The 12,559-nt window shown below is 41.7% G+C and overlaps 1 protein-coding gene across 1 annotated transcript in view; it reads left to right on the top strand.

The window, feature by feature from the left end:
• Positions 1–1,804: 1,804 nt before the first annotated feature.
• The window catches only part of TP53BP1 (tumor protein p53 binding protein 1), a 73,866-nt gene continuing 63,111 nt past the window's right edge, over positions 1,805–12,559 (top strand). Inside the window, exons 1-7 of the mRNA XM_006093100.3 lie at positions 1,805–1,931; positions 2,479–2,663; positions 2,877–2,967; positions 3,211–3,295; positions 9,667–9,794; positions 10,357–10,515; positions 10,881–11,010. Of these exons, the coding sequence (XP_006093162.1) occupies positions 1,925–1,931; positions 2,479–2,663; positions 2,877–2,967; positions 3,211–3,295; positions 9,667–9,794; positions 10,357–10,515; positions 10,881–11,010 (785 nt within the window). The 5' untranslated portion in view covers positions 1,805–1,924. The remainder of the gene's footprint in view (positions 1,932–2,478; positions 2,664–2,876; positions 2,968–3,210; positions 3,296–9,666; positions 9,795–10,356; positions 10,516–10,880; positions 11,011–12,559) is intronic.

Genomic DNA, 12,559 nt, shown 5'->3' with positions numbered 1-12,559 from the left:
AATGGCTCAGGCTCATTTATGTATTTATCTATTTATTTTTAGTTACGTTTATTGAGGTTTAGTTTATCCTTTTTAGTGTATAGTTTATGCGTCTTGACAAACACAGTTGTTTGTCAAATAATCAGGAAGGCCTATTTATTTATGTCTTGCTTGGAGAGGGGAAATGCAATAGCAGGACAAAGGAGAACAAAAGTACAGTGACTTTTGGGGGATTTTTATGGGATTCAAGGTCAAGGTTTGCCCCACACAGAAGCCAATTGTTTGTGTCCTCTCAAACTGAGTAGATGAATTAATTTGTCTACCTAGGGAAGTTACTTAATAGTAACTTGACCTGGTCCTTTTAGGATTTTATTTATTTGGTCACCTGTCTTCTGCAGCATTCGGAGTGGAGGAAGAGAGGTGTCCATTATAAACTTCAAGGTGAAGAAGCGGCATGAATCTGTGTGTTCCATTCCATTTTTGCTCCGCTAATAAAACATTCTGGGGACAATAATTGTATTCTAGTTAGAGAAATAATAAATTCTAGATTTTTCAGGAAATTTTTATTTCAGAGTCTGTCTTTTGAAATAAGTTACACATGCTCCGATGACATCCTTTGATTTTTAGTTTGAAAAAGATGATCACTGTAATTTGTAAGAGCAGGGTGAAGATTGGTTGGTAGGAAGCTGCACTTTAGCTTAACCACATTGAATGCTGAAATGGGGTTTTATAGGATGGGAGAATCATGTTGGGCTGTGTCTAAGTCATTCTGAGCCTGGAGTAGAGAGAGAAAACTATCTCCTAGTGAATGCCTACTATGTATATGCTTGGCACCGTGTAGGTGCTTTCCTTTTTGACAGCTACTCTCATGTAGAAATCCATCTTAGATCCAACCACTTAAAAAACAACAACCCCAAAACAACAAAAAACATATTCCTCCTGGGGCCTAGTTCATTAATACAAGTCACAGCTGCTACACCTTCTATAAGATCCTGGCACCATCATTAGGATAATAGACTCTCAGGTCTTGGAGGGATCTTTGAGGTCATATTGTTAAAGGGGCAGCAGCTGTTCTCTTCACCACGGAGTCTGAGAATCACTGTGTTCAATTCTCTCAACGGGAGACTTGTCTGGGGCTATAGTCTCCTAGGCTACAATCCCATACATGATAGGGTAACGATAAGCAAATTGAAGCTTGAACTAAGTTCCAGACAGGAAATGGCAATGGAAAAAATATGGTTTCCTGGGGTCCTCAGACAATGTAAATGGAGGGGGGGGCGGGGAGGAGGGGTGGCGGGCGAAGGGAGAAGAACTGGCAGAGATGTAATGTGAGGGTCTTGAACTCAGGTAGAGGCCCACAAAAGTGATCCTGATTGACACAGGTAAACCCCAAAGAGTCTTCTCTCTCCAGTTTCATCAGCTCAGGAATCCCAGCCATCCTGGATCCTTTTCTTTGCCCTTTTATTAAACAGTCGGGAAACCCTCTTCTTTCCACGGAAGAGGGTCAGAGAAGGGGTCTTCAGTGCATGAAGGATAAAAACAGATCTTTTTTATTTTCTCCGTAGTGGTATAAACAATTGTCCTGGAGGCTAGGGAATATATTTCACGCCCTCTCAAGGTCCCTTCGGTTCAAGGATACTGTCATTCTAGGGCTCTACAAGGGGGAGGGCCTGCAAGGTCCATGCTGCCATGGAAACACGCCGCCGTGTTCCTTTTTCTTACGTGGGGCGGGGCACTGGGCCGCATCCACCAATCAACCGCAGGATTTTTTGAGTGGCAGGCAGCAACAGCGAATGGGCAAGCCGATACTGACTGACGCGCGGGAAAAGGAGGAGTTCGAGGCCGGTGGCGGCGGTGGCGACAGCGACAATCTGGGGATAGAGCTGGAGGGACCTGGGGGGCGTGCAGAGATCTCTGACTCGGGCGCGAGGGGCCTCCCGCCGAGATGCCTGGTACTATTTGGGAAAGAGTGGGGGTGCAGGCAGCTCTGGAGCCTTGGCTTTGGGGTCTGAAGGAATGGCTGACCGGAGGGGGCGGGGTGGCAAGCATGGCGGCGGTGACTGGGAAAGGGTTGGAGGGCCCTGCGGAGGGGGTGGGGAAGCAGGAGCTGGGAAGGCTGAGTGGTCGTGAGGAAGCGTGAAGGGCTGTGGGGGTTCTGGCGAACAGAGATGGCAAAGCCACCTTTCGGGGGGTGGTAGAGGCTCCAGAGGGACGTAGGGGGAGTTGTGGGGGATGGAAAAAGGGGCGGGAAGAGACGAGGTTGGGAAGGTGATGGAGAAGGCGAGGGAGAGGATGGGCAGGCCGATGGTAAGTAAGGAGGCATCGGATCCTGGGGAGTATGATGGGAAGGTGCTGGCACGATCCTAGCGTTTTAATGGAAAGAGCTCTAGGGTGGTCCCCTTTCCCAACTCCTGTCTTCCCGCCCCATTATTTAAGCTCACACCGCGCGCGGAAGGCTGGTAGGTGACACAGAACTGATCTTTTGTTACTCCATTCCAGGGGAGCAGATGGACCCTCCTGGAAGTCAGTTGGATTCAGATTTCTCTCAGCAAGACACTCCTTGCCTGATCATCGAAGACTCTCAGCCTGAAAGCCAGGTTCTAGACGATGATTCCGGTTCTCACTTCAGTGTGCTGTCTCGACACCTTCCTCATTTACAGGCACACAAAGAGAACCCTGTGTTGGTGAGTGATACCTCGTTTGGAAATGATTGAGCAGGTCCCCCCCTCCCTCCCCCCTCCACCATAATCTAGACCAACCAGCAAATATAAGTACTCAGGTCACTATCTTTTGGAGACAATTAGTTGGAAAAATGAAATCACCATATTCACAAAAAGTATGTCTCATTTTAAATTATTTCGTCTGTAGAGGGGATATTATGTTTGTATGTTTTCTAGGATGTTGTGCCCAACCCTGAACAATCAGCTGGAGAACAAGGAGACAGTAAAAGTGGGCTCAATGACCATCTGAAGGAAGACAAAGCTGCAGGTGAGGTGCTTCAAACTGTCAGTCCCATGTTGCAAATGCACTTGTTAGAGCTGGGTGGATTTAGACGTGGTGGTGGTGAATGTATGTAAGGAAATCCAGCACAGTATCCGGTGCGTAGTAGGCACGCAAAAGGTTGGCTTTCTGTAATGGAGCTGATTAGGTTTGTATGGTCTGCATTCCTGACTTTGTATTAAAGTTTAGGGGTAAATGCCTTTTGTGCTAATATCCTCTTGTATTTTTCAGACCCTATGGATTCTTCTCATTTGGATACATGTGGTTCCATCAGTCAGGTCATTGAACAGTTACCTCAGCCAAACAGGACAAGCAGGTATACTAGTGCTGAAGAAATTTATTTACATTTATTAATGGATCAGTTCTTTTGTCTGTACCTTTGACTCATCCCAAAGATAAAGGGATTAATCTTATTTTTGTGAATTAGCAAGTGGGATTTGAGGATTGTGTTAGTACTGTTAGCTGGAATCTCTTTTGTGAAGGTAACATTTTTACATCTACATTATTCATATTGTGATCTGTCTTGTACATGTGAGACAAAATAAGTATTCCTAATGCTTAGCATAGATACAACTTATTAATTGGAAAAAAAAAATCAAACAATATATTTAAGTATATTGTCAAAACTGTTAGGCATGCTTTCCACCAACCAAAGTACCTCACCAGTTTTAGACCCAGAATGTTTAATGCATATTCTTTTCAAACAGCATTCAGTTTTTACTTTGTCTTTCCATTGCCCATTTATTGAGTTTATTTTCTATTCAAGGTACTAGATTGGATGCTTTTATTGTGTTTTGAGGGTTCTTTATATATTCTAGATACTAGTCCTTTGTAGGATATACAGTATGCAAATATATCCTTCCACTCTGCAGCTTGTCTTTTCATCCTCTTCAGAGGGTTTTCCACAGAGCAGGTTTTTAATTTTGATGAGATCTGTTAAGTATTTTTAACAGAATAATATGAAGGCATAGTTAATTTCAAAAAGAGTTTATAATGAAAAGCAAAGAGTTCTTTCTCATCCTTGGTCTCCTTTCGCAGAGGCAATCTTATTTAAGTGTTTGTGTTTTTACTTCTTTGGGAGGTCATCTTCCTAGCCCTTAATACTATTGTAAAACGAAGTAACACTATTATACTGCCATTTCTTATTTTATCAGATTAAGATAATTGAGTTCCATAAGTGAAGATGAGGATTTCTTCCCAACAACGCTTTCCCAATTTTTGTAATAATTATTTTAGTTCTTTTATTAACTACTTTTGTACTTCAAAACAATATATTTAAAACTTTGTTTTCTTCTTCCATCAGCTTAGACAGTGGAGAAAAGTTTAAGATTAGTATTATTTGTCTATAATTAAGCCTCTTCTGATTTTTTTTTTAAATCCTCACCTGAGAATATGTATTTTTTATTGACTTTCTAGAGAGAGAGGAGGGGAAAGGCAGGAACAGTAAGAGAGAAAGAAATAAACATCTACCTGAGAGAGAAACATTGATTGGTTGTATCCCATACGCACCCTGACTAGGGATTGAATCCGCAACCAGGTATGTCCCTGACTGGGAATCAAACCTGTACCCGTTTTGGTGCGTGGGACGACGCTCCAACCAACTGAGTCATCCAGCCAGGGTATTCTGATTTTTGTAGTGATATTTTATTTTGGAATAATTTTATATTTAAAAATTTTTAAAATAAAGCCTCTTCTGATTTAATGAATCATTCTACAAATATTTATTGAGTCAAACACTATTGAATATTGGGGATACAAAGTGATCAGAAGAGATAAAAATTCTAGACCTTAATGTAGCTTACATTCTTGTGTGGTATGTAGCAATACATGATGAATAAGTAAAAGATATATAGTATGTTAGACATTCATAGGGCTGAAGAGAAAAATAAAACAGATGGCAATAGGAAATATCACAGGAGTTGCAAGTTTAGATAGAGTGACTTGGGGAATGCTTCACTGTTGTGGCATTTGATTAAAAATCAGAGGTGATGCTGGCAGGTGTGGTTCAGTTGTTGAGCGTGGACCTATGAACTAGGAGGTCACAGTTCTATGCCCAGTCAGGGCACATGTCCAGGTTTTGGGCTGGATCCCCAGTGGAGGGCGAGCAGGAAACAGCTGATGAATGATTCTCTCTCATCATTGATGTTTCTATTTTTCTCTCCCTCTCCCTCTCTGAAAATCAATAAAAAAATATTTTTAAAAAATCTTAAGTGATTAAGTGATCTCTGTTGTTTTCTGGGATAAGTGCAAAGGCCCTGAGGTGTGAGCGTGCTTGGCATTTTTGAGAAATGGCGAGGTTAGTGTGGCTGTAGGTGGAGTGATTGAGAGGAGTGGGAGAAGAAGCCAGAGCAGTAAAGAAGGGACCAGAATCTGTAAATCATGGGCACTGTGAGTAATTTGGCCGTTACTCTTAGTGAGGTAGGAAGGCATTTAAAAGTTTTGAGCAGAGGAATGACATGATCTGACTTAGATTTTTAACATGATCACTCTGATTGCTGGATCAAGAATAGTCTGAAGGTATATAGTTTTTGTTGATTGTACCTCAGAAAAGCTGGAACAATGAAAATAATTAAAAATAAAAGAAGCTATTTAAATGAAATTAATAAAAAGAATAGACTGAAGGGGGAGCAGAGGCAGGAAGACCAACTAGGAGACAATTGAAATAATTTAGACATAATATGACAGTGGCTAGACCAGAGTGGAAGTGGATGGAGAGTAGTGAGAGTCTAGGTTTTTAATAATAGGATTCAAAGCCAGATTGAACATGAGAGTAAAGAAGGAAGTAACAATGTTTTCATGTTTTTGGTTTGAGAATTAGAAGAATGGATTTACTGTTAATTGAGATGGACTACAGGAGGAGGTCAGTTATAGACAAGTTAAAGTTGAGCTGCCTTTTCAATTGCCAGTTGGAAGCGTTTGGTGATGTACAAGTCTGGAGCTCAGGGGGAAGGTCTAAGCTGGAGATTTAAATTGCAGAGTCATAGCATATGAGTTATATTAAAAGCCATGAGTCTGGATAAGAGTACTGAGGAGGTGAGTGTGGGTGCAGTAGAGGTCCAAGGACTCACTGAGCCTACCAGCATTTAGAGGTCAGGGACAGGAAGAAAAACACTGAAAGAGACTAAATGAAGATCCAAGTTGTGTGGTTTGTGCTGTCTTTCATGGCTCTTCCACTTTTTGTTATATTTGCTCTTGGACTTTCTTTTCCTATATTTTCCAAGGTCATGCATCTGTCTGGTCCTCCCAGTTATGCAGGTAATGTTCTATACTTGCCTCTTGAACAACATGGGTTTGAACTGTGTATATGTCCACTTATGTGCAGATTTTTTTCATAAATACACAGTCAGCCTTCCTATCCTTGGGTTTTACATGCATGGATTCAACCAATTGCAGATGGGAAACAATATTTAAAAATTTTTTAAAAATTGATTTCAGAGAGAGAGAGAAACACCAATGATGAGAGAGAATCATTGATTGGCTGCCTCCTGTATGCCCCCTACTGGGGATCAGGTCTGCAACCCAACTGTGACCTCCTGGTTCATAGGTCAATGCTCAATCACTGAGATACCATGGCTGGACGGAAAACAGTATTTTTGATCCATGGTTGGGGATCCATGGATATGAAGGGCCAACTGTATGCATTGTTCTACACTATCTATCTATATAAAACCCTAAGTAACCGGACAACCTGATGACCAGCCGGTAGCTATGACGTGCACTGACCACCAGGGGGCAGATGCTCAATGCAGGAGTTGCCCCCTGATGGTCAGTGAGAGTGCTGCTCAGCTGACCCTCGGGCGCCAGAAGTGCAGCTGCGGTACTCCCCCTGTGTGCTCCCCCTTCCCCCCATGAGGTAGTGGGTAAGGCCGGGCTGCAGCAGCATGGAGGTCCACTGATCCCCATAGGCCAGGCCGACGGACCCCACTGGTGCACAAATCTGTGCACCAGGCCTCTAGTTTTATATAAGGGACTTGACCATTCTTGGATTTAGTTATCCACAGGGGTCCTGGAACTAGTTCACCCAGATACCAACGGATCACTAAAGTTTTGGGAGAGTCAAAAGTTATATGTGTATTTTCAACTGCACGGGGGGCAGCGCCTATACCCACCGTGTTGTTCAAGGGTCAACTGTATTTTATTTTTGTGAAAATATTAGTTCTTTTTCTCTTTCTTGGATCCCCAAATTTACAAATTTATGTTTTCACCTCTTTTTTTTGTTTTGTTTTCACCTCTTTTATGCTTAAGTTATGCTCAATAGTTGTATGAGATATTAAACGTGTAGAAAGTTACAAGGAAGCAAAAAACATCATCTATAAGCTACCCAGAGGCTAATTGCTGTAAACATTTCAGCTTATTTTCTCTTTATTTGTGGACTTGATTTGCATAATTGACATGTGGAAAGTAAAAGGTTGTGTGTTTGCTGTCCTTTTTTGCTTAACAACATGAGCATTTTTCTATGACGATTAAAACGCTTAATAGCATTTTCCCCAAGTTTTTTATTTTAAAAGTTTAAACCCCCAGAAAAGATGAAAGGATAGTACACATTTGTTCTCTGTGTGTATGTTTGCATGTGCTGGATCATTTGAAACTAAGTTGCAGACATAATTCCCCTTAAATATTTTAGCATTTATCATCTAAGAATAATACATTATTCTATATCAGTGGTTCTCAACCTTCTGGCCCTTTAAATACAGTTCCTCATGTTGTGACCCAACCATAAAATCATTTCCGTTGCTACTTCATAACTGTAATGTTGCTACTGTTATGAATCGTAATGTAAATATCTGATATGCAGGATAGTCTTAGGCGACCCCTGTGAAAGGGTCATCCGACCGCCAAAGGGGTCGCGACCCACAGGTTGAGAACCGCTGTTCTATATGATCATAATACCATCACCACACCAAAGAAAATATTAATCTATAATAATAAAAGCGTAATACGCAAATTGACCGAATGACTGAACAGCAGAACGACCATCTGGACGACCACACTATGACATGCACTGGTGCCAGGCAGCCAAGGCGGGTGCAATGTGATTGGGGGGGGAGGGGGCCCAGCCATCACTCCATGATTGCCCACAGAGGGAGGCCCAGGACACCCTCTGTGCAGCGATGATGATGGATCGATGGATCAATTGCAGAGCCCTGGCTGGGTGGGCGGGGCCTTCCTCTGCTGGGTGATCTATCACTCCACAGAGGGAGACCCAGGCCACTGCCAGCGACACTGGGGGGTGTGTGGGGCCAATCCATTCGCCTGTCCGCTGCAGAGGGAGGCAACCGGTGGTGGGGGAGGAGTAGCAGAGGTGGGGGCGGGGCCAGCTGCTGGCAGCCTAGGTAAAGAAAGCCCTGGATTGGCCCTGATTGCCAGCCTGGCCTAGGGACCCTACCTGAGAGGTCCCTGGATTTGCGAGAGGGGCAGATTGCAAGAGGGCGCTCGCCCGCTCCCCCTCCCCCCTGGCCTCTAGTTCCTTAATATCTGACAACATAGCTCATATTAAAATTTTCTCAAAGATGTCTTATATATATATAAGTTTTTAAAGAGTGACCAGTCTTTTTTTTTTAAATATGTTTTTATTGGTTTTTATTTTTATTGCAGGCCCACGCTCTATCCACTGAGCCAAACCAGCTAGGGCGAGGCTATTCTTTTGTAATATTTGTTGCAGATTTTTCCCTAGTTGTTATTTGTCTTTTACTTTTGTTTATTATGTTTTTTGACCTGTGATATAACCTTTTTAAAAAATACATAGGCCTCTGCCCTAGCTGGTTTGGCTCAGTGGATAGAGCGTCAGCCTGCGGACTAAAGGGTCCCGGGTTCAATTCCAGTCAAGGGCACATGCCCAGGTTGCCAGCTTGATCCCCAGTAGGGGGTGTGCAGGAGGCAGCCGATCGATGATTCCCTCTCATCATTGATGTTTCTGCCTCTCTCTCCCTCTCCCTTCCTCTCTGAAATCAATAAAAATATATTTTAAAAAATACATAAGCTTCACCCTGGCTGGTGTGGCTCAGTTGGTTGGAGCATCGTCTTGTAAGCCAAAAGGTCGTGGGTTCGATTCCTGGTCAGGGTACATACGCAGGGTACATATGGGGCGGGGGGCGGGATAGGGATGCCTACGAGAGGCAACCGTTTGATGTTTCCCTCTCATATTCTTCTCTCTCTAAAATCTTCTCTCTTCCTCCCTCTTCCTTCCTCTCTCTCTAAAATGAATAAAAACATTCTCAGGTGAAGATTAAAAAAAAATACACAGGCGTCTTACCTGTATTTTATTCAGATATTCTGGTTCTATATATGTATTCTAAGATTTTTTACTATAGTATTTTTGTGAACTGTTTGCTTTAATAGATTTATTTTTGAACCCCTTCCCTACACATCTAATCCATATCTATTATCACTTGTCAGTAATTCTCTTGAGTGCAAGATTTTTCTGTCCCTGCTCATACCTTTTCAGAGAAAGATAAAACTCAAGTATGTTTGTTCCTTTCTTCTGTTTAATGATTGTGATACTTAATTCTGTACACTGTTTTTGGTGCTTGTCTGTAGAAAGAAGCAATAATGGGGTGAGGCATTTTACTTTTTCGAATTTGCTTTAATGGTGGTTGGTGTGGGGAGTCACAATAAAATTCCAGAGTGCTTTGAGCAAAATGTCCCAACCTCTCTGGGAACACGTGATTGTATCTTTCTGCTGTGTAGTGTTTTGGGACGGTCAGTGGAACCTGCTCCTCCTGTGGGGGAAGAGAAGGAAGAACTGGAAGACAAGGAGAAGGGAGAAAAGGAAGAAGATTCTTTAGATGTTGCCACACATTCCCTTGATGCTGAAGGTAACTTTATGCCTTTTTCAGGATAGTAGATTGTTTTAAGTCCTTTTATTGTCAGCATATAGACATTAAGTTTTTTCTTTTTACCAGGTTATAGATTTGTCATAAATTGAGAATAGTTATTAAGAAATTTGCTTAGTAGTCAAAGATATTTCACCTAATTTGGTATTTAGGAATTCCCAGGTCATTGGATAGCCCCCTTTGTGCATATTGACTCTTCTTCCTTTTGTAATCAAATATTTTTGGGAAGTATGCTTTACGGGGCTGGAAGTACATTGAATTATTGAGTATGGGGTATGGTTTATGTATATTTTCAGGAAGTAGACATAGTCTACTTATATTAGGTGCTTGCAAGGTTTTATAGTATGCAACTTTTTTTTGCTTCATTACACATTTCCCCCCTTCACTTTTACTGCTTTTATTTTGATTTTATTTTGAAAAATTGGGGGAGGGCAAGGTTTTGATTTGAAGGATGTAACATGACCTTCTTTTGCTAAGTGATAGCACCTTGCCTGGTGCATAATATTGTAGGATGATACCTAATTTCTTTGGGCCTTGTTCCTAGATCCTGCCTCATCACAGTTGGGCTTTGGGGTTCTGGAACTCTCCCAGAGCCAGGATGTTGAGGAAAATACTGTGCCATATGAAGTAGACAAAGAGCCTCTACAGTCAGTAACCACCAACTCTGGTTATACGAGGCTGTCGGATGTGGATGCTAATACTGGTATGAAACTGTTTTCTGGCATTTGGAGTTGTTTATCAGGATTTTCATCTCGTGCTAGAGCTCTTCTTTCCTCGATAACATTTTATAGCTATCTAAGTTAATATAATCTATGTTAATACAGTAAGGTTGCAGAGTTGTCTGGCAAGTACTTGTCAGTTGATGACTTGCAGTTTAGTGTTTTTTGGTGAGTTATTGGTTGTTTTCTTTTTTGGAAAATATATTATTTTCTAATTGGACTTCTGTCTATTAAAATCTTATCTTTAAAAAAGCATTAGGGACTGCTTCTAGTACTTTGAAAAATTAAATATCTCCTTCCTTCTTCTTCTTGTTTTTAATATCTCCTTTCTATCTTCTAAAACTTCAAGCAATTAAGCATGAAGAACAGTCCAATGAAGATATCTCCATGGCAGAACAGCCCAGCAAGGATGTCCCTGTGGTAGCACAACCCAGTAAGGACGTACATGTGGTAGAAGAGCAAAATCCATCAACTGCAAGGTAACCCATCTTCTTTCTAGAAAGTATTTTTGGGTTTCTGCTGTAGGGTTATACTCATTTCACTTGGCCAGGATTTTCAGAAATTTTTGATTTTCATCTCTCCCTCTTCCTCCCCCTAGCATTTTTCTGGTCCAATATAAACGTTGATTATTCATGAATTCTCTTTGTGTCCTTATCTTTAGGCATATTACAAAGCCATTTTATTGCTGCTGTAACTATAAGCATTACTCCTTAATCTTTGGTTGCTACTCCTCTCTGATCTTTGTCTACTGCCTCTCTGTGGGAGGTATTCTAACCTCTCTGGTGTTAGGAGGAGTCACATGAATATTATATTTGAAAGTCTTACTATTTCTGTACTTGAAGAGCACCCAGATTGTTTTGGGTTATTGGGTAACCTGCATTGGTAGTTTATGATAAAGATGCAGGGAGATATTCTTTCCCAAGCTCATTATGCTCTTAATTTGGTAGGAATTGGGCAGTATATCTCTCTTCTGCCTGTTGTGATTGTTTCCAAAACAGTATGGCATCTGGTCAACAGCTCAGGTTTGGATATGACAGAGGAAAAGTGGGATGCTTCCAGTTTGGGGCGGGGATAACTAAACATTCAATGTTGTTACTTCCTTCTATAGAAATAGTGGGGAGGGGGCGGGTGTGGGGTGGAGGGGGTCGATGGGGAAAAAAGGGGACATCTGTAATACTTTCAACAATGAAGATTAAAAAAAAGAAATAGTGGGGAATGGGGTTCTGGGGTCCTGAATAAAATTGAATATAAAGAGAAGTTGACTTTCTAATACAAAACACTCAGCTTATAACTGGGCCTTAGTTTTTAGGCCGGCCTTCCTTCTTTCCTTCCTTCCTTCCTTCCTTCCTTCCTTCCTTCCTTCCTTCCTTCCTTCCTTCCTTTTTTTATATGTTTTTATTGATTTTAGAGAGAGGAAGGGAGAGGGAGAGAGAGATAGAAACATCAGTGATGAGAGAGAATCATTGATTGGCTGCCTTCTGCACGCCCTCTTCCACAACCTGAAACCTGGGAATGTGCCCTGACTGGGAATCGAACTGTGATCTTCTGGTTCATGGGTCAATGCTCAACCACTGAGCAACACTGGCCAGGCTAGGCTTTTCTTTAGGAAGTTGCACTCTAGCTAGTTTTGCTATTCTGTTTACTCTGGGTAATTGTAGAGTAGGTAAATCTCATAAGAATCTGGAAAGGGGTGGGTCGCAACCCCTTTGAGGGTCGAATGACCCTTTCATAGGGGTCGCCTAAGACCATTGGAAAACACATATATAATTACATATTGTTTTTGTGATTAATCACTATGCTTTAATTATGTTCAATTTGTAACAATGAAAATACATCCTGCATATCAGATATTTACATTACGATTCATAACAGTAGCAAAATTACAGTTATGAAGTAGCAACGAAAATAATTTTATGGTTGGGGGTCACCACAACATGAGGAACTGTATTAAAGGGTCGCGGCATTAGGAAGGTTGAGAACCACTGCCCTAGACGTTTTGTTTCAGTGGGTAGAGCATTGGCCCCCAGA

The sequence above is a fragment of the Myotis lucifugus genome, unplaced genomic scaffold (assembly GCF_000147115.1).
Source record: "Myotis lucifugus unplaced genomic scaffold, Myoluc2.0 scaffold_109, whole genome shotgun sequence".
NCBI lineage: Eukaryota > Metazoa > Chordata > Mammalia > Chiroptera > Vespertilionidae > Myotis > Myotis lucifugus.
This window is presented reverse-complemented; position numbering and strand designations above follow the sequence as displayed.